The sequence below is a fragment of the Bubalus kerabau genome, chromosome 18 (assembly GCF_029407905.1).
Source record: "Bubalus kerabau isolate K-KA32 ecotype Philippines breed swamp buffalo chromosome 18, PCC_UOA_SB_1v2, whole genome shotgun sequence".
NCBI lineage: Eukaryota > Metazoa > Chordata > Mammalia > Artiodactyla > Bovidae > Bubalus > Bubalus kerabau.
In genome coordinates this window covers 68,626,944-68,649,188 of record NC_073641.1, presented here as the reverse complement: position 1 = coordinate 68,649,188, position 22,245 = coordinate 68,626,944, and the positions used below count along the sequence as shown (strand labels likewise).

The 22,245-nt window shown below is 47.7% G+C and overlaps 2 protein-coding genes across 8 annotated transcripts in view; one reads left to right on the top strand and one right to left on the bottom strand.

The window, feature by feature from the left end:
• The window catches only part of NSUN2 (NOP2/Sun RNA methyltransferase 2), a 33,237-nt gene extending 17,687 nt beyond the window's left edge, over positions 1-15,550 (bottom strand). The window contains exons 1-8 of the mRNA XM_055554686.1: positions 15,313-15,550; positions 15,068-15,225; positions 13,652-13,756; positions 8,063-8,168; positions 4,764-4,835; positions 3,914-3,998; positions 1,952-2,144; positions 20-94 (exon numbers count right to left, since the gene is read on the bottom strand). Coding sequence (XP_055410661.1) covers positions 20-94; positions 1,952-2,144; positions 3,914-3,998; positions 4,764-4,835; positions 8,063-8,168; positions 13,652-13,756; positions 15,068-15,225; positions 15,313-15,402 — 884 coding nt within the window. The 5' untranslated portion in view covers positions 15,403-15,550. The remainder of the gene's footprint in view (positions 1-19; positions 95-1,951; positions 2,145-3,913; positions 3,999-4,763; positions 4,836-8,062; positions 8,169-13,651; positions 13,757-15,067; positions 15,226-15,312) is intronic.
• Positions 15,551-15,965: 415 nt separating this feature from the next.
• Positions 15,966-22,245, top strand: part of SRD5A1 (steroid 5 alpha-reductase 1) — a 40,541-nt gene continuing 34,261 nt past the window's right edge. The window contains exon 1 of one of the 7 annotated variants that reach the window (XM_055554786.1): positions 15,966-16,432. In XM_055554786.1, coding sequence (XP_055410761.1) covers positions 16,146-16,432 — 287 coding nt within the window. In that variant the 5' untranslated portion in view covers positions 15,966-16,145. The remainder of the gene's footprint in view (positions 16,433-22,245) is intronic. The other 6 variants (XR_008704832.1, XM_055554783.1, XR_008704834.1 and 3 more) reach the window with 6 other exon arrangements.

Here is a 22,245-nt window from a genome sequence, read left to right as displayed (position 1 = left end):
GTAGGTACAGCTGACTTACCCATGCAGCTGCAGGCTGTTCAAAGTGCTCCACTTCTTCCAGACATCAATGTTTTTTCTCATTGTGCCATCTCCACTGCAAAGAAAGACATTTAAGAACTTAAAACTCTGTACCAGAGGATGACTGGAGCGTAATAATCCAAGCTAAAGGGTATTATGAGTACCACTTAGAAAACAATCTAATTCTCACAAGCCCCAATAAACTTCCTATTTCTCTTTGGAGGACACTCTAATGCATTAAACTTTCTAATTATATTTCAATTTTAATTCAACAAGGAAATAAAAGATATGAGTAGGAAACCTCGCTCAACAAAGAGACAGTAATTTGCTTCCATTTAAGAGAAATACCAGCAAAACACTATCTCCAGACCTAGGAAAGAACTCTGAACACAGATAACAATCTGATCCTGCTACTTAGAAACTTGCTGATGAACAGCAGCATTTTAATCAGAATTACATGAATAATGATAAACTTATAAAGGACTTCCTCAGCAAATTCAGTAAGCCAATTTAATTTCTTTACCACGAGTGTTCTCTGTATCAATTAAACATTTTAAAAATTTCTACTCCTATTTAACAGAAATCATTTCCATGTAAATTTCATAATACAGTTGATCAATTAAGTCTTTTTGTCCGGGTCTAATTTTGAACCCCAGATTTTTTGGAGGAATTCCTGTGTCCGCTGGCTTTCCCTGTAAAATGTAATTTTCACTGTGGTCTAGTCACAGGTCCTTGAGGTGAAGGCTCTGCAGGGTGGAAATGTCCTGTAAGATACAATGGCTTTCAAATGACATCCCCTGCTTGTACTGTGGGGACTAAAATTATGACTGCCGCAGCTTACAACTCAGAGGTCACATCATGGTCACAGTGTTGTATCTCTGATCACAAGAACACAGGGAGCACAACCCAGCGCTCTGTGACCACCTAGAGGGGTGGGAGACGGAGGGAGGGGACAGATGTACACCCGCTGAAGCTGAGTCACGGGAATGTATGGCAGAGGCCAGCACAATGTGGTAAAGCAATTATCCTCCAATTCAAAAAAAGAGAGAGGATAAAAAACCACAGGAGTGGGAAAACATCTAATCCAAAAGAAAACTAAAAACCTGCAATCTGAGATAAAAAAAAAAAAAAAACGAATGCAGCTCATGACCTATTTCAACTTTTCTGAAGGAGAATTCTTCCGGGCGTTTGGCACACAGTAATGCCGCCACTGAGCTCTGCCACCAGCAGTAAAACTACCATTTGTTTAAACAAGACAGGACTTGGTAACAGTGCATCCCACTTAAACGCTGCGTTTAGAGCTAACAAAGCACGATGGCGGGTTCTGTAGAACAGTCTGGCCAAGTCACGTGCTCCGAGAGACACGTTTGACGTCCTCACCTATGGCACTGTCTCCGGGAACTTAGCCACTTTAGTTTTACTCTTTCCTTCTTGGAAAAACTCAGCAATTCAGCTATACCTTGAAATTCTTTTATCAGTAAACTCTACAAAAATCTAACATAATAAATATCAAAGAAAGATACGTGTACAAATGCATGAGTTCGCCAACCTTCACGGAACCCCTGGATGTCCTACTCAGGATTCACCGGGTGTTAACACCGATTATTACGCTGTGACGCTGTATCTACACTCACCGCAAGCAGGCGCTGAACGAACACTCACACCTCACTCCCAGCAGTGCCCGCAACAAGGCTCTATGTGATATCACTGCTCTCTGCTATCGTCTTCACGTTCCCTTTCAAGACCATTAAAACCGCCCCTCTCTGATCTCCTTCAGTTTATCACTAAAACTGTTTCTGTTTTCTGATTTAGGCTCACACTGCCTCTCTCTTCAAACCAGCTGTGACCGATTCACTACCCACGTGCAACTTCACTTTAGACTCTGACTTGCTTTCTCGTGGGGACGCTGGGCTTCCCGGCCTCCTGACGGTACCTGCAAGGGACGTCACAGAGGATGCGGTCGTAGAAGAGGACTTCCTTCCTGCCGTTGACGTCCACCTGCAGGCGCGGGATGCAGGACGCGTCGTGGTTGACCACCATGATGCAGGGGCTGCCCAGCCGCTTGGCCTGGTGCACCAGCAGGTAGCAGCGCTTGTTGTCCACGTCGTTGGCGATGACAAAGCCCTCTGCGAGCGCAAAGGGCGGCGTCGGGTTAAAGGCAGCAGACAGGGAGCAGTGCTCGCCCCCAGGCCGGCAGGTGAGACCAGCAACCCAGCCTCAGACTTGCCGGAACTGGGGCCGCGGTCCAGGAGAAGGAAGCAGGCGGCTTGGCAGGGGTTTCAAGTCCCTTAAAATGTCAAATCTTCAAAATTCATCTCGCCAACAGTTCCTCACTTTGGACGGCTTATTCTGCCCAAACTAGCTTTTCTACCATTGACTATTAACAAAAAAAGGGCGAGCGAGGAGAGAAAGATGTGGAAACTAAGAGAGTCTCCTGACAAGTGTTTAAAATAGGCCACACATGCTGGGGCTCCACTACAGACCCTGAGAGTCAGCTCCCAGAGTGAGGTGAGGACTAAGGCTCCTGAGGGTCCACTTGCCGAGGAGGCTCGGACCTTTGCCATCGACCTAATGTCCTCCAAGTTCAAGACGGAAGCCTCGTTTCCTATGTGGAGCCTGGAAACGTCACATAATTCACCTACCAGACGCTGGTGGGATTTGAACCTGGGGAGTCTGACAGTGGCTCTAAACGACATCCTCCCGCCTCTCACACAGGTACCAACTGTCAGAAGAGAACCAAAACCCCAATGTGGGACGGGGACTCCTGAAAATTCAAACTGAAATCAACCTACTGGGGCCCCCCTTGGGGTCTGGTGGTTAAGACTCGGCCTCACCATGCAGGGAACGTGGGTCCAAACCCTGGTGGGAGACCTGAGATCCCACACGCTGGGGATCAACTCCTGGGCCTAGCACCACAGCGAGGGCAGGCTCGCCGTGATGAGAGATCCCGCGTGATGTAACCAGGGTGCGAAGCAGCCAGAGATTTTCACCAGGCAGATTAAAAAAAAAAATCTACCTACTGTGGCTTCTAAAAGAAACATCACATGCTTTTACAGAAACCATGCGTGATACTAAACTGAAGGCCCCTCTCCACGGGGCACGCGAGGGCACAGATGACGGGGTCAGGCACAGCACCCAGCTCTGCTTTCAGAGACAGGGAACCCAGCTGCCTGACGCCTGTACAGACAGTCAATTCCTAGGCAGGCTGACAAGAAGTCATGGGTACCCAGGGAGGAAAAAAGATCTGGAATTCTCAAGGAGGAGGAAAGAACAAACACCTTTTCTTTTTTTCTCTACATTCCTTAGTCTTAGTCACGTAAAACTAAGTTTTTGTGTTTTTTTTTAAGCCTGGAACTGATGATTACACAACAAACAACCCAGTTTAAACTCTGTCCTAGGAATTATATAACAACAATCCTGTGTGAGGACAGTGTCCCCTTCCTGAAAACCTTCTGACCAATCATGGTATCTTAGAATGTACATCATGGGAGTGGGTCTGGTGGGACCTTTGTATTGTTAAGTTCTAATTCTATTATCGTAAAATGTAAATTGTGGAGTGGGTCTCGTAAAATTTTTACAACCTTGAGGCATTCTTTTGATTTACTGTAATAACTAATTTAAAAAGTATATAGCTCCCTTGCTAACACTAGCGAGTGGGCACTCTCCGCCCCCCTTCTGATGTCTGTGTCAGAAGCTTTCCCTGTCCCTTTCATACTTTAATAAAACTCTGCTACACAAAAGCTCTTGAGCAATCAAGCCTGGTCCCTGGTCCCGAAGCTACATCTTCTTCGGAGATCAAACCGTTCACTGTAAGCTATCACTGTGTTTGCTCTTTCCCTCATCCACCACCCACCAGAGCAGCACCCCCACCCCCAGACCCCAGCCCCACACATACCTGGGAAGGGAACGTTCATGTCCGCATGCAGCATTTCAATCAACTGTGTGGTCTTTGACCCGGGAGCTGCACACATATCTAAGATCTAGTGAAAAGCAAGAAAACGTTTGATGTTTTTCTTTATATAACTCAACTATCCTACATCTAACTTAGAACAATTTAAGATTATTTTTCATTTCTACTTTAGGACCTAAGCACATTTATTTATAAGATAAATCTATGGCATATGTTCTATTTGTCAGGATGCCCTAATATATATCGCCCCCAAACCACAGAAGGAGAAAGATACTCGCTCCACAAGAAACAGGAACAAAAACAGCACTAGAAACCGGCAGAAAAATACATTCAGGGATGACGAGTAAAGATACTAAATGCAAAAAGCATTGTAACAGAATGCTAGGGGGCAGAGTTCGCTGGGTTCCAATCTCAGTTTGGCCCCTGACAACTAACTTCTAACTTTAAGCCAATTACCTCCGTTTTTCTTTGCCTCCTTTTTCTCATCTGGAAAAACAGGGACAGTGATAGCATCTGCCCTCACAGGGACGTGTGTGCAATAAAGAATTAATTCACAAAAAGAACAAAGAACCATGGTTGGCATTCAACAAGCCCTCGGTATGGGTTCACTGTGATTTCAACCTGACTGAGTCAGAGACAATGAAGATAATCTCAACAGCAAGTAAAAAAACTGAGCTGTAAAAATTGCAAAGAGAACCTAAAGTAAAATACGTATCATTTTCCACTTCACCCAAAGTGAAAAGGAAAAATAAATGATGAACCACATTAAGATAAAAGGTCTCAACAAAACAGAGAGAGATGAATACCAGCATTTTCCATGTAAGGCTCAGAGTACCTTATGGTGAGGGTGAGCATTCAGCAACAGCGGGGGAATCATGCTGACGGCTTCCTGACGGCTGATGTTTCCCTTGAAAATAAAATTGTTAAAAATCAGCAACGACATTAAAAACAGCAGAAAAAATTAATATTGGGCATTACTTCCAATGCATTAAGAAAATACTGTATAACCATACACAGAACACCAAAGTTAGTACCATCACGTATACAGCAAGTGAGACCGATTTTTCTACTAGTGGATAAATGGCCACTATCAAAAGACAGTAATCCCTGTCCCTCAGAATGACATTCAGTTCAGTTCAGTCGCTCAGTCATGTCTGACTATTTGCGACCCCATTGCCTGCAGCACGCCAGGCCTCCCTGTCCAGCACCAACTCCCGGAGTTTACCCAAACTCATGTCCATTGAGTCAGTGATGTCATCCAGCCATCTCATCCTGTTGTCCCCTTCTCCTCCCGCCTTCAATCTTTCCCAGCATCAGGGTCTTTTCCAATGAGTCAGCTCTTCGCATCAGGTGGCCAAAGTATTGGAGTTTCGACTTCTGCATCAGTCCTTCCAATGAATATTCAGGACTGATTTCCTTTAGGATGGACTGGTTGGATCTCCTTGCAGTCCAAGGGACTCTCAAAAGTCTTCTCCAACACCACAGTTCAAAAGCATTAATTCTTTGGTGCTCAGCTTTCTTCACAGTCCAACTCTCACATCCATACATGACTACTGGAAAAACCATAGCCTTGACTAGACAGACTTTGTTGCGCAAAGTAACGTCTCTGCTTTTTAATATGCTAAGTTGGTCATAACTTTTCATCCAAGGAGTAAGCGTCTTTTAATTTCATGGGTGCAGTCACCATCTGCAGTCATTTTGGAGCCCCCCAAAATAAAGTCTGCCACTGATTCCACTATTTCCCCAACTATTTGTCATGAAGTGATAGGACCAGATGCCATGATCATTTTCTAAATGTTGGGCTTTAAGCCAACTTTTCACTCTCCTCTTTCACTTTCATCAAGAAGCTCTTTAGTTCTTCTTTACTTTCTGCCATAAGGGTGGTATCATATACATATCTGAGGTTATTGATATTTCTCCCGGCAATCTTGATTCCAGCTTGTGCTTCATCCAGCCCAGCACTTCTCATGATGTACTTTGCATATAAGTTAAATAAGCAGGGTGACAATATACAGCCTTGATGTACTCCTTTTCCTATTTGGAACCAGTCTGTTGTATCATGTCCAGTTCGAACTGTTGCTTCCCGATCTGCATACATATTTCTGAAGAGGCAGGTCAGGTGGTCTGGTATTCCCATCTCTTTCAGAATTTTCCACAGTTTATTGTGATCCACACAGTCAAAGGCTTTGGCATAGTCAATAAAGCAGAAATAGATGTTTTTCTGGAACTCTCTTGCTTTTTCGATGATTCAAAGGATGTTAGCAATCTGATATCTGGTTCCTCTGCCTTTTGTAAAACCAGCTTGAACATCTGGAAGCTCACGGTTCACGTATTGTTGAAGCCTGGCTTGGAGAATTTTGAGCATTACTTTACTAGCGTGAAACGAGTGCAATTGTGCGGTACTTTGAGCATTCTTTGGCATGTCTTTGGCATTAATGTCAGAATGACATTAGTTCGTTAGAAACTCAAGTACAACATGCACAGAGGACAGAAAGCCCCCTAGAAGTGTCCCCTCACAGGTGAAACCGTAACTTCTATTTCCTGGTTCTCCTGTCTCCAGGAGCAGCCCACACCTGCTCTGTATTCCTGGACACCGCCCCGTCAACCACTGCCTCCTCAGCGGAAGGCAGACAACAACTAAACCTCCACACTGATCAGCCATCCTCCAGACCTTCACCCTTGGGTCAGGACATCTGTTCACATGTTTGACTGTTCAAAGATTCTTTGAAAAATCCAGCACCTGTGACACTCACAACTCTATTTTAACAGCTTAGGACTGAATGCCCAACAAAAAGCCAAAAACTGTCAGCTGCCAGGAGGCTTCTGCTCCTTGACAACCTGGGCTTCCTGTCTGAACAGCCACCCCGCACTCGTCAGTCACCTCACATGGACGCAGGATGACGAACGCTCTGCTCAAGTGCAAATCTGCACTTTCGCTGATGGTTCACACACTCCTGGAGATTAAACGCCAAGCCAGAGAAGCGCTTTCTGCACAAGTCTGCGTCAACAAGGGGGCACGGGCGGTGCCCAGCACCCTGTGCTGCTCAACACGGCGGGAGTGGGAAACCAGGCCAACAGGAGCCTGCTTACCAGCTCACCCAAGTGGACGGGAAGCCTGAGAGCAGGCAGCTGTGGACTGAGATCATCAGAACTGAAGTCTGCGCCAACAAGGGGGCACAGGCGGTGCCCAGCACCATGTGCTGCTCTACACGGCGGGAGTGGGAAACCAGGCCTACAGGAGCCTGTCTACCAGCTCACCCGAGTGGACGGGAAGCCTGAGAGCATGCAGCTGTGGACTGAGCAGATCAGAACTGAGTGAGGTGAAGCGCTTCTAAACTGGCCGTGGCTTCAAGGCAAGAATCATGGGAAGCAAACAGTCCCGCCAGGCGGACAAAGAAGCTCAGGGCAACAAGGAAACAAAACCATCTGGTGGCACTTGGGGGTCCTGGGCCCGGCAAAGGAGGCTAGAGAACAGGAAGGGGAGCTTCCGATGCCGTGCGTGAGACAGAAAGGAAACCGCAACGCTGCCAACGCCCGTTGCTCGTGGGCGCTCACTCAGTCACGCACTGCATGCGGGGGCAGTTGTTTGCTGGGGAAGATGTGGTGCTAAAGGTAAGAAGCTTAGTGACTGAACGGCAATCAGGCGGCGGCTGAGGAACCAGGGGGCAAAGACCATGTCGTTTTACAAGAACCAAGCCTGTCACATTTACATGGTGTTCTTCTGTTTGGCAAAGGTGGAGTATAGCACTTTTAATCAAATAAAGACGGCCATAAACACCCATCACCTTCTCTCCAAGGGAGGCACCCGGCATGTGCAGCCCAAAAGGACATGAAAGCAGACAGAATATGCTCCAACGTGGGGGCCGGGGAACAGAGTGCCGGGCCCAGCCATGGCTGCAGTGAGCGACACCAGAAACAACCCGGACAACCGTACCGGCGCCCCCGGGACTCGGCGTGATCAGAGGCGCTACTAATACCTACGTTACCAGATGTTACAGGGGCGCTCACAATGAGTTCAGGGTGCTTTTCTATGTGACGTATCTACCTAATCACTGCCAGCGGCAAGCGTGGTTGAAATAAAACTGCGATACTAAGGCTTCAAGGAAACCAGCAAGCCTGAAGTCATCTACTCACAGATTCAGTTTCGCTGACCAGAAACTGGTGAAACTTTTCCAGCTGTGGAGACTTTCTCAAGATTTTTCGACTTAAATTTGTGTGCCAGGCAAGTTCTTCAGGATACCTGACCGAAAGGAAAGTAAAACACGTAAGGGTTACACATACTAAAGCGGGCTCTTCACAGCGCCTTCATCACACAGCTCATGGGCCAAGTGAGACGCCCAGCCGTGTGCTGGCCGCTCACACCCCTGCCCCGTCCTCCAAGGACGAGCAGCAGGACGCAGAGGCTCGCCGAGACAGGGCCTCGGCCCTGGGCGCTAAGGGACACAGCCCGGGACGGGGCTGAGGAGCTGTGCCGGTGAATGGCCGAGAGCAGAGGCAACAGGGAGAGCCTGATGGCCCCCCTCTCCACCGCGGGAACCTGAGGGCACACAGCCCAGGAGAAGGCAGATGACGACAAGCTACAGCGTGGCTCACACAGAATGGAAATAACACCGCAGGGCAGCTATCAGCACGGCCGATGTTTGATTACAGTATTTTTTTTTTTTACTGTATTTTTCACTATTTTTCAAACCAAGCAGTCCAATAATATCGTGAAATGTTCTACATACACCCAAACCTTGGAAATCAAAAACATATTAATCTGAGGTCCCAGGCTGATGTTTATACAGACCGAAGAACAGAGCCTCTCCTGCTGTCTATGTAAACATACTTCAACACTGTGAACGATGCCATCACAGATGAGGAAGTGTGTGGTTTCTTCATCGTCCCGTGCGCCTGTCCAGCCACTGAAGTCCAGCCGCACGGGTCAGTACATGGACAGGACACGTGGGGCCATGCTCAGCGTCACGTGGCACTCAGCGAAAAACCTTACCGCACTTAGCGTTAACTCTGAGCCATAACGATGAGCTCAATTTAACAACACGGGTCACAATATTCCATGGGTCAAACAGCAGCTAAGGTGACAGCCGTGAAAATGGAACGGAATGTTTAAAAAACACCACGTTTGCTTTGAAAATCCGAGTGACTACCTGACAGAGACAAACTGAGGCTTAAGATCTGAAGAAACTACTCAACTGTCATTTTATCATGAGCTATATCTGATAAGTGCTTTCCACCAAATTATGAAGGTTAAACTGGCTGAACCTGTTCATGGCCACCCTCAAAATGTCCTGGAACTTTTGTTTCTATTTCTTATGCTTGCTTCCCTCTTCAATATTTAACCTGTTTCAAAAATACAAAACGAAAGTGCAATCATACTTATTAGACAATTTTAAAAACTGTTTAGCTTTAAATACTCCCCGTGGCCTCACTAGAGGTGAACGGCAGGGACTCATGCGGTTGGCTCTAGCTGTGTGACTGAGCAGAACCTGCCCCCTCTGCAACCGTTGTGTGTATTTATGTACTTGTGCTCAATCATGTCCAGCTCTTTGCGGCCTCATGGACGGCAGCTCACCAGGCTCCTCTGTCCGTGGGATTTCCCAGGCAAGAATACGGGCCTTTGGTGATAGCCAAACATCTGCTTTCATAAGATTCCTGGCAAACGGAATTGTCTGTGATCAACAACAGCACACGTGCCAGTAACTACCTTATCAAATCACCAATCGTCACTAATTTGAATGCTGCCTGCCATTATTTATTGTACAAAGCTGAATTTTCATTTTCTAATAGAGAGCAGACTCCAGGTATAACTTGAGAGGAATATTTCTTTATGTGCTTTATTGGTTAAGTTTCTACTAGTTAAAAATGTAAATTTGTTATTACAAGAATAAAATCTGACTGTAAGCTATAATTACGAAAGCTTTTCATCTTATGAGAAAAGTATTTAACTTTCAGTTAACTACAAAGACAGACTGAGTTAAAAAGAAAAGTCTCTCTCTATATATAACATCTAGGATAACTCGTCATCAACTCAATGAAAAGAACATAAACAGAATGACAATAAGGTGCATTTGCAAGAACTATCAAAACAAGGCCTTCTAAAAAACGCTTTAACCCCTTGCAGTTCCCAGTCTATGAAAGATAAGAAAAAAAATGAAACCTGCACACGCTGTAAGTCCTATACATGACATTCCTTCTAGAAAACCTGGGCCCCCAAAATACTTATACATTACATCCCACTATGTCTCAAAAAGTTAAAAGACTACTAAGATCTATTTCTGCAATTTCCACAATATAAAGAACCACCAGAAAGTATTTTATGTTTCTGCTTTATTTACTGATTTATGGGTATCCCACACCTGACCAGTGAATTTGATTTAATGTTTATAGAATACAACTGTCTCACAGTTGTCACTGATAATGAAAAAAGGGTGAGTATTAGGAACTTGTATCTTACAACATGTTGCTCAGACCCTTCATCTATGTTCAGAAAACTGGATGAAACAGTATCATGAAGAGAAGGCCGGGCTGTTACTGGGGTGACTCCTTGCATTCTTCACCCACAGAATACCTGCAGGGCCTTTCCAAGAGGTCTGGAATTGACTGGTCCTGCCCTGAGATCCAAAGTTCAACAATCAAGAGTGAAAAAGAGCCATTATACATTCAATGGGCCAATTAAACCAAAGTCCCACTGTAGTTTGCAGAGAACAATAAAAAAAGACTAATTCCGTGTGGGTTGGGACTGTGGAAGAAAACCACCAGGACAGCCCAGAGAGAGACACCCTTTCCCCAGGGGGCCGGCTCACCAGCTCCTCTTTCTGCCCAGAGGCAGAGAACCGGCAGAGGCGGCCGCACCTGAAAAGCTGAACTTCTGGACACAGGGTGGAAGGAATAAATGTTTCCAGGTGACTGTGTGAGGCAGCAAAAGCAGGAAAGATTATTATGCATAGAAATGTGCAAAGACAATCCTAAACCTGCTTTTGAAAACATCAAACACCCCAACTTTGAGCACCGGGGGCCATCCCCCAAATCTCCACGTCATGGCACAGGCCAAGAGCTGAGGGCACACCCCAGTGACTGAGAGGGGGACCCGCTCGTCACGTGACGGCCACCACGCTCGCTGATGCTGCAGACACAGCAGGGGAGACACCTTCCTTACCTGCTGGCCTCAGCACCTGGCCTCAGAGTCCTTTTCCTGTTCTCTAACAGTCAAGCTTCTCAACTCTGATTAAAACTGTTTAACAAAAAAGCCATCATGGAATTTTTTGGTGTAATACTGCAGGCTTATTCCTGTATCCCAGAAATGCGCTCTGAAATGGTGACATTTGGTTTTGATCTGATTTAAGCATCTGGCCACTCAGTTCTCATTCCACCATGGATTCTGTGCACATCTGTGATACGGACACTGAACATCCAAACGGCCAACAAAAGAATGAAAAGCAAGCAAATGCACGGACCAGGAACAATGAAAACCTCATTTTGGCTTGTGATGAACAAAGGTTGGCCAAAAAGAAAAGATACATCAAACACTTGAACAGTCAAAACTTCAAAAGCTGTCAGGAAACGCTGCTTAAATTCATCTTCTAAAGCAGAAAGTGAAGAGGAACTAGAGTGCCTTGATGAGGGTGAAGGGAGAGTGAAAAAGCCGGCTTAAAACTCAACATTCAAAAAACAAAGATCATGACATCCAGTCCCATCACTCCGCGGCAAACAGAAGGGAAACAGTGACAGACTTTATTTTCCTGGTCTCCAAAATCACTGCAGACAGTGACTGCAACCATGAAATTCAAAGACACCTGCTCCTTGGAAGAAAAGCTATGACACACCTGGACAGTGTATTAAAAAGCAGAGACATCACTTTAAGGTCCATCTAGTCAAAGCTATGGTTTTTCCAGTAGTCAGTATGGATCTGAGAGTTGGACCATAAAGAAGGCTGGGGTCCAAAGAACCAATGCTTTCAAATAGTATCACTAGCTCAATGGACAAGAATCAGCAAATTCCAGGAGATGGCAAGAACAGGGAAGCCTGGTGTGACGTAGTTCATGGGGTCACAGAGTCAGATGCGACTGAACAATAAACTGCCAGACAATGATGGTTAAATTCACCTTTTTATAGTAATCATTTAAAACGTGCTGTTGTCCTTTTGTAAGAATTCTCAGTGCCTTAAAGTTGATAATCTGCAATGTGTAACTGTTAACAACTTCTTGACTTCCACAGCCCAGGCTGTGAGACTATTCAGTCCCTTGGACTGCAAACAGATCCAACCAGTCCATCCTAAAAGAAATCAGTCCTGAATGGCCATTGGAAGGACTGATGCTGAAGCTGGAACTCCAATCCTTTGGCCACCTGATGCAAAGAACGGACTCACTGGAAAAGACCCTGATGCTGGAAAAGACTGAAGGCGGGAGGAGAAGGGGGCGACAGAGGATGAGATGGTTGGATGGCATCTCTGACTTGATGGACATCAGTTTGAGTAAACTCCAGGAGTTGGTGATGGACAGGGAAGCCTGGCGTGCTGCAGTCCATGGGGTTGCAAAGAGTCAGACACGACTGAGCTGAGCTGAGCTGAACTGATGGCCCCAGCCTTGGCACTACCACGGTTTGTGCCTGACTCTCTGGGCCATTCACGAGACAGACGGGACCGCTTTCACACACCTAAACTGGATCAAGACACACAAATGAGCCACAAGACACTGAAAGGACAGCGAGGATAAAAGGAGGGTGAGCATGGGCCCTGGAGACAGAGACAGACAGGACAGCTAATGCAGCCCCTGCTGAGTCTTTGCTGGGCGAGGAGCTATGGTGTGATTAATAGTCATGGGAATCCCACTCATCTTGTGGGATTTTGGGTGATCTTGTGACTTTGGGTGATGTCGAAGAGTTTGAAATGGAGGCATAGGGGCCAATGTGAACCTCCATGAGGACTGTTCGGAAACATCCGCCGTTTGGTAACGTCTCAGAAAGACACCGTGGGAACAGAAGGGGCGACTGATAGAGAGGAGGTCTCAGATTATCACTGTTAAGACATCCACTGTCGGGATGCTTTAAAACACTAAGACGGGGGCTTGAAGGTTCACTGTCAAAGGACCTGAGGCTGCAAGATGAAGGAATTGTTTCACAGATGCCACTGGAGGTGCTGTCAGAGCAGACGGGGACTTCCAGCTCACACTTGTCCCAAGGCCCAACTGCAGGCAGGGGACCGACACTCATGCCGAGTCGCCTCCTCCATCACCCCCTTTCCTTTCCTTCTCTGCGTGACTAACTTCTGTTGTGCAGTGTGTTCGTATGCAATAAACCAAGCAATTAGCAAAATGAAATGTTGGCTACACTCCATGTGTCTCCCAGCCTCTGACTCTTACCTGGTCTTATGCCTGGGCCCTGCAAAACAACATTAAGTCTGCAACAGTTCTGACATGAAGACAAGGGGTTTAGGTAGAAATGGTGGAAATGGTAACATCGAGGAAGAAGAGAACCTGGACTGACTTGGAAAAATTGACAGAAATCAAGACTTCAATACACAGAGCTGCAAGTCACAAAGGAAAACTTGCACACGCGTGTGAAGTAACAGCGAAAAAAAGCACTGGGAATAAGAATAGGAAAATGTCTCTAAAGTACATTTAGGTTCTTTCGTGCCAAAATCAAACGGGCTACCAAGAAATAAATTCAAGCGACAAAGACTAAAATCCTAGAGACATATCCAACAGAATGAAGCCGTGTTATACCTACCAACTCAAGGGCTGTGGAACTTCAACTTTCTGCCCATCCACCTCCAGGTCCTCCAGTTCCTTGAAATACTTGTTCTTTAAGCAATGGAGAATCTCTTTTGCATGGCTATCAAAAAAAATTTTTTTAAGTTTCAAATCAATCTGGAAAGCTAATTCAACACACCTTATCTCTTTATAAACCCAAGATTGTGTTTTGTAACAAAAGCCATCCTTGTGTGCCAAGTGAAGACATTCTTTCATTACTACCATTTTACTGTATTCTTTCAAAGCTTAAACAATCCTTGTCCTTTAATCCCTAAAAGGTGAAAAACTACATACAATACTATTCTATCCCTTCTCTCCTAAACATTCCTCGAGTTCCATCTTCATTTTCAGGTCCTCTTCAAAAGGTACAACTGCAAACATATCCTTAAACTTACACACTAAAGGTTCGTAAGGAAGAAACAACTTGATTAAATGACATCTCTAGGCTCGTTTCGAAGAAGACAACCGAAACAGGATATGGCCACAACAGTCCTAAAGGCCATTTTGCCCAGTAGAGGCACATCAAAGGACTAACACAGCCCACAGCAGGGACGGTCCCTGGCGGTCCAGTGGTTAAAACTCTTTTTTTTTCCAGTGTAGGGAGTGCAGGTTTGATCCCTGGTCTGAGAACTAAAATCCCACATGCCATGGGCCGAGGCCAAAATATTCGTAATAAACATTTTTAATAAGTTAAATAACGCACAGTAAACTTTAGACATCACAAAGTGAAAATCCACAACATGTAACAGACTCCCCACCCCGAAATTGCACATAAAAAGGGATGAAGCACAGCTGAACCTGCAGGGGACTCTTGAAACTTAGCTTTAATTTCCACCCATCATTCCAGTGCCCCCCTCCTCCACTTATTCCCTACTTCCATGGATAAATACCCTGCTCAACAGCTGACGGGAAAGCTGATCACTGCCTCCTGTCTCCTTGCTTGACTATCCTGTAGTAAAGCCTTTTCGCTTTCTGCAAGACTGCTGCCTCCGTATTTGGTCTTTTCATTGTGCAGCTTACAATAAACCCACGTGCTCAGATACACGACTCAAAAAAAAAAAAAAATGAAGAGAGAGAACACCATAAGCTTCACTTAAAACTCACTAATGTCACAGGTTCTCATGTGTTCCAAACGGTGGGGCATCGTCAATGGGCCCCCAAGAGTCAAATGCTTCTCATCTTGCACACTCGTTTCTGATTCTAACCTCCCAACTTGCCAGGTCCTCCTCCCCGTACTCCGTTGGGACACCCGTGCTCCCTCCTCTCAAGGCCTCCAGGCTCTAGCATCCACACCGCTGACGTGTGCTTCTTGGGAGAAATACATTTCCGTTTTAAACCCGGGACATTCTAAACCCCAACTCTCAGAGAAACGTGAAAGGCACGACCCCCTTACCTCTTGTAACCGGTAATTCTTAAAGTGGCCGGGAGAGGCTCCCTGAGCGCTCCCATGAACTGGTCCCACTCGCCCTCGGGCACGATCTTGAGCTCCTGGTAGTAGTGCTCGAACAGCTTGTTCTCCTTGACGATCTCGGGGTAGCCGCCTTCCCAGCCCTGAGGAGTGAGAGAAACTTGGCACCCGGGGCCGCGAAGCCGCCCCGCAGGCCTCGGGGCCCCGGCCCACCCTCCCCCGGATCCTACCGCCCCATTGCGCTTTCCGCCGTCCTCCGCGCTCCCGGGCCGCTGCTGCTGCTGCTGCTGGAGCCGCCGGCCCCGCGACCGCCGCCCCATGGCCCACGCGGCCGCGCACGCCGCCCGCACAGCTCGACCCGCCACCGTCGGCCGCAAGCACTTCCGGGCTGCAGCTCGAGGACCCCACGGGTCAGCACATGGCCTCCCCGGGACCTGCAGGGAGGGAGGGACCTGCAGGAACGCAAGGATTTCCGCACCGGCTCAGGCAGCGATGCGGACAGCCCGAGGTCGCGCGTGCGCACCGCGGCGACGACGCTCGGTCGGGAAGGGCCCGGAGTGGGCGGGGGCCCAGTGGGCGGGGCTCTAGGAGCGTGGGCGGGGCGGGCGGGCGTCCCGCCCCGTCCCCGGCGCCCACCCACGACTAGGTAGACGGTCTTGGAGTGCCCGGAGTGGGCGGGGTCTAGAGGGCGGGGCCTGGTGGGTGGGGGCTATAGGCGCGTGGGCAGGGCGTGGGCGGGGCGGGCCCGCCTCGCGCACCCAAGACTGGTGAGACGGTCGGGGAGGGCCTGGAGTGGCGGGGTTCTTGCCGTGTGGGCGTGGCGAGCGGGCGCCCCGGGCGTCCCACCCCGTCCCCGGCGCGCACCCAGGACTAGGGAGACGGGTGGCGTGTGGCTCCGGGGCCGCCCGCACAGGGCGGATCCGGGCCTAGGCTTTGGCCGCGGGCGCCAGCCTCAGGTAACCGCGCCTCCCGCCCCCCACCCCACCCCGCCCGCAGCCGCCGCCGCCCTATATGTGGCCCGACGCAGCACCCGGGCCATGGAGCACGCCTGCCGTCGCCCACCATGGAGCTGGCCGAGCGGTTCCTGCTGGACGCGCTCGCCTACCTGGAATGCGCCCTGGGCGTCGTGTGCTACGTGCTGCTGAAGCTGGTGGGCTCGCCCTACGGGCGCTACGCGTCGTCCGGCTCTGCCTTCGGGCTGCCGGCGCGGGCCGCCTGGGCCGTGCAGGAGCTGCCCTCGCTGGCCCTGCCGCTCCTCGCGTGCGTGGGCGCAGGCGCGCCGGCCGAGCGCCTCAACCGCTGGCCCAACTGCATCCTCCTGGCCATGTTCCTCGTCCACTATGCGCAACGGTAAGAGCGGGCGGCCCCGCGCTTCCCCCAGCCGCCCCTGGTGCGCCCCCTTCTCTCCGCCGCCCCTGGTTGGTGCGCCCCCTTCTCCCCGCCGCCCCCGGTGCTCCCCCTTCCCCCCGCCGCCCCTGGTGCACCGCCCTCCTGCCACCCCGGGCCGGCTCCCTGCACCTGTACACCAGGTCCTGGCGCCCTCTCCTTCGCCCCTGCTCTCTCTCCCCCAGCGCCCTCTTCCTACTTTTCTAGTTCCATGTGGACTCTTTGTTTAGGGTGGAGGATTGTTTCCCCCAATCAGATGATCACTTGCACCTTAGTCTGGTTTCCAATTACTGAATGGGTCACGTTCAGGGACTTTCTCCTCTATAATATAGGCAGGTGCCTCCAGCACTGTGAAAGTAGCCTTCCAAGAAATAAGCGGTAAACACACCTAAGGTCTTTAAGCTAACTTACAGATGTTTGGTTTTTGTGAAGAAGGCTCAATGGCTGTGTCTGTACTCTTCAGGTCTGTAACAAGTTGGGACTCTCTCCAGGTCTTAGGCTTTGGCTTTTGCACAACTTAAGGGCTTCCCTGGTGGCTCATCTGGTAAAGAATCTGCCTGCATTGCAGGAGACCTGGGTTCGGTTCTTGGATGGGGAAGACCCCCTAGAGAAGGGAATGGCAACCCACTCCAGTATTCTTGCCTGGAGAATCCACGCGGACAGAAGAGCCTGGTGGGCTACAGTCCATAGGGTCGCAAAGGGTCGGACACAACTGAGCAACTAACATTTTCACACTTTTGCATAGCTAAACCAAATAGCTACTCGAAAGCTTAAAATCAAAATTTGAAAATTTGTATTCAGACTTCTTAAGGCTACCCAGTGTTAAAAGGGATGTTCTCTACACATCAGGGACCTGATCTCAACTGCTTTGGGAACGTGGGCAGGTTACTTGACCTCTCTGGTTGTGGGTCCCATCTTAGGACACCCACTTCACAGAGCAGTAGAAGAAGTCAGTGCGGGTGTCTCTGAGCCTCTCTTGAACCCCTGGGCAGCTGCATCCCAGTCTGCTTTTAAGTTTTAAGCAGACACTGGGAATGGGCAGTCAGTGTTCCACAAAGTCTTTCTGAGTGCTCTGTACCTGACAGTCCTAGAGAATTCCCGTAAGCAAACTCAGTGACAGACTCATCAGTGCATTTCCCAGTCACATCCGACTCTTTGCGACCCCATGGACTGTAGCCCTCAAGGCTCCTCTGTCCGTAAAATTCTCCAGGCAAGAATACTGGAGTGGGTAGCCATTCCCATCTCCAGGGGATCTTCCTGACCCAGGGGCTGAACCCAGGTCTCCTGCATTGCAGGCAGATTCTTTACCGTCTGAGCCACCTGGGAAGCCCGAGTTTGCCATAAATCCGTACCAAAGCAGGGAGCCGATCGATGACTTGCAGCACCTAAATCTGACCAGTAGTTTCATTCATGAAGAGAGGAAACCTCTACAGCAAGGGTGCCACCCACAGTTGCTCATATTATTGTACACATAGCCCGTGTGGTATGGGGACATTTAAGTTTTCCAAACTTTCCAACTTGAGCAAACTCCAGGAGATGGTGAATGACAGGGATGCCTGGTGTTCGGCAGTCCATTGGTTGCAAAGAGTCAGAGTTGACTGAGCAACTAAACAACGGCAAGTTTTCCAAATAGAAGAGATAAACATCTTCCATTCTACCCAAGCAGCTAATTTATTCAACGGTCATTTGACCTAAGTCAGTGAGCACTGTCGACTAAAAAAAAGATGTACAACTTGAGAGTTGCAAGTTAAGTTTTATTTGGGGCAAAATGAAGACTGTGGCCTGGGAGGCAGCATCTCAGAGAGCTCTGAGAGACTGCTCCAAAGTGGCAGTGGGGGGAAGTCAATATGTAAGGTTTTGGTGAAGGGGGAGTTCAATGCCATGAAGCACTCATTTTACAAAAGGTTTTTGTTAGTCATGAGGATCTGATGTCACCATGAAGGGATTTAGTGCTTTCTCTAGATATGAGAAGATGCAAAGATTGAGATCATAAAATCTGTTCCTAAAAACATCCAGCTATCTAAAGACCTTTCCCTCTAGATCCTCTGGAGCACAGAGTGCCTCACTCCACCCCGAACTCCCTCAGGGGTTGTTGAAGGTCAGCAGCTATAGCAGCCTGGGGTTCAATTTCCCTGCAGGCAGATGGCAGTGATCTTCGTAAGTGCCAATTTGTAGTTGACACAGCCCCCTTGTGGTCATAAATCCAGCCATACATTGAGGGGCGTTTCATAACCATTTTGTCCTGCCTTGCTGGGAACGCTCATTCCCAGTTCTGAAGAAGGTTTTTGCTGATAAGCCACTTAGTGTGCCATTACTGGACTAGATCTTAGCAGTCAAAGATGTCGGGACACCTGTCTTCTAGTTATGGTCCAGGAAAGTATTCCCTCTTGTTGCATGAAAATACCTACAGTTACACTATTACAATCATTGATTGCCGGGGTCCAGCCCCAGCTGATCCAGGGTATTCGAAGGAGAGACAGCATAGGCGAGGGTCAGGAAACAACTGCTTAATTAAACGTTAATTAAGGATATAAAGAGTAATAGAATGAGGATAGCTCAGTGAGGAAATTCAGTGGAGAAAAGCGGCTGAAATAAGGATAGCTCAGTAGGAAAATTCAGTGGAGAAAAGAGGCTGAGTAGCTTGGTTTACGCGGGGGACCAATAAAACTTCAAGACAAGAAGTTTGCACCACTTACGTAGGCCGCAGGCGTCCTTCCGTTCTCCCGAAGGAGAGGAGACACTGAGGCCTCCCCGGTCGGATCTTAGAAGCCCAGGCATAATTAGTAAGCATGGTGGGTTCCGCGCTCCAGATGGAGACTCAACCAGAGTGAGAGAGAGAGAGACATGGGGAGACCAGTCTTTCGAGGAACTGATCCCAATTCTTTATTTTCCATGGTCTACTTTTATACACTGAGATGTTATGCAAAAGTCACGCGGGGTCAGCAGTCCTGACTTTTATCAAAGTCAGGTGCTTCATACAAATGTATACAGAGGTCTTAGGGGTGTTACATCATCTTCTGGCCAGGGGGCCTGCTGACAATTTACGACCCTCTCCTTGTGACAGCGGTCAGTCAACCAGGACACTTATTTCTCCAGGGGTGATTATTCTTAAAACAGACGCCACCCAAATAAAGTTACATTCCTATAGGGTGAGGGTGTAGTGGGTTTTAGTTAAGGAAAGAATTTACTTAGCCTAAGGTCTAACGTGATTGATATCAAAGGTTAATACTTATTTCTTTTATATATTCATTAATGTGTGTAAGGGCAGGGGATGTGGAGACTTAGCAACAAACATTGGCTCAACAAATGAAAAAACCCTTCACCAATACAATTTCTAATCAGCCCATTATACTTATACTAATAATTTTCTAACTTTTCTAAGGAACCTGTTTTTAGAAGGTTTAAAGCATCTTGTGCCTCTCATGGTTGGGAGGCTGTGAGCAATCACATGTGGCCGGACAAGCCTGTCAGGCAGGCTAGAGAACCTTCAGAGGAGTTTGTAGGTTAAAACACTCCTATCACGCCCAGGAATTATTATTAACTGGAGCTCTAAGTTAACTCCTTCTCCGAAAGAGGTGGTGGGGGACAGCCCCCCGTAAAGCCAGAGGTGTAGGTGAGAGCACAAAGTAGTAAAGTAGGCAGGCTCTGATTATGGGGGTAGATGCTCGAGGATTTCCAGGGGGACTCCTGAGGCTCGATCCCGCCTTTGCATATGTCAAGCCTCCTTCCTCATGACCTTTGCCATGGGCAGAGTGCCTCACGCCGGCCCCCAACAATTGATCGTATATTGAGCTATACATTTGATCAGCTGCTTCAACTCTAATCATCATTTTCATTGGAGGCTTAGTCATACACCCGGTAATACAAGAAATAATAATTTTGTGAAATAAGCAAAATGCAAATGGTATAGTTAATAACATTAGTGGAATTAAAAGTAAATAGTTTAGCCATGAACCTCCCACAGCAAACCAGTTTTTTTTTTTAAAAGATCATCAAGACTAGGGAATGGGTCACTGAACGCAGAAATCTGACTTTTCATATGGTTCACCAAATGTGTTATTTTAGAGAATTCATCAGGTATAACAACGTAGGATTTGGTTTGAATTATGGCGCAGGTGCCTCCCTGAAATGCCGTAAGGATGTCAAGGGCCATGCAGTTGTGTAGCACTGCCTTTTTCATCATAGAGATCTCAGAATTCAGTAGGCTAATAGCCCGATTACTATCGTTTAAAGCTTACGAAAGTTGTTAAGGCTTCAGTTCAGTTCAGGTCAGTCGCTCAGTCGTGTCCGACTCTTTGCAATCCCATGAATCGCAGCACACCAGGCCTCCCTGTCCATCACCAACTCCTGGAGTTCACTCAAACTCATGTCCATTGAGTCGGTGATGCCATCCAGCCATCTCATCCTCTGTCGTCCCCTTCTCCTCCTGCCCCCAATCCCTCCTATCATCAGGGTCTTTTCCAATGAGTCAACTCTTCACATGAGGTGGCCAAAGTACTGGAGTTTCAGCTTCAGCATCAGTCCTTCCAATGAACACCCAGGACTGATCTCCTTTAGGATGGACTTGCTGGACCTCCTTGCAGTCCAAGGGACTCTCAAGAGTCTTCTCCAACACCACAGTTCAAAAGCATCAATTCTTTGGTGCTCAGCTTTCTTCACAGTCCAACTCTCACATCCATACATGACCACTGGAAAAACCATGGCCTTGACTAGACGGACCTTCGTTGGCAAAGTAATATTTCTGCTTTTGAATATGCTATCTAGGTTGGTCATAACTTTCCTTCCAAGGAGTAAGCATCTTTTAATTTTATGGCTGCATTCACCATCTGCAGTGATTTTGGAGCCCAAAAACATAAAGTCTGACACTGTTTCCACTGTTTCCCCATCTATTTGCAATGAAGTGATGGGACCAGATGCCATGGTCTTCGTTTTCTGAATGTTGAACTTTAAGCCAACTTTTTCACTCTCCTCTTTCACTTTCATCAAGAGGCTCTTTAGTTCTTCACTTTCTGCCGTAAGGGTGGCGTCATCTACATATCTGAGGTTATTGATATTTCTCCTGGCAGTCTTGATTCCAGCTTGTGCTTCTTCCAGCCCAGCGTTTCTCATGATGTACTCTGCATAGAAGTTAAATAAGCAGGGTGACAATATACAGCCTTGATGTACTCCTTTTCCTATTTGGAACCAGTCTGTTGTTCCATGTCCAGTTCTGACTGTTGCTTCCTGACCTGCATATAGGTTTCTCAAGAGGCAGATCAGGTGGTCTGGTATTCCCATCTCGTTCAGAATTTTCCACAGTTTATTGTGATCCACACAGTCAAAGGCTTTGGCATAGTCAATAAAGTAGAAATAGATGTTTTTCTGGAACTCTCTTGCTTTTTCCATGATCCAGAGGATGTTGGCAATTTCATCTCTGGTTCTTCTGCCTTTTCTAAAATCAGCTTGAACATTTGGAAGTTCACGGTTCATGTGAACATCCAAATGTTGGAGAATTTTCAGCATTACTTAACTAGCGTGTGAGATGAGTGCAATTGTGTGGTAGTTTCAGCGTTCTTTGGCATTGTCTTTCTTTGGGATTAGAATGAAAACTGACCTTTTCCAGTCCCGTGGCCACTGCTGAGTTTTCCAAATTTGCTGGTATATTGAGTGCAGCACTTTCACAGCATCATCTTTCAGGATTTTAGATATGGCCAATTACATCCTCTAAGGCAATGGCACCCCACTCCAGTACTCTTGCCTGGAAAATCACATGGATGAAGGAGCCTGGTAGGCTGCAG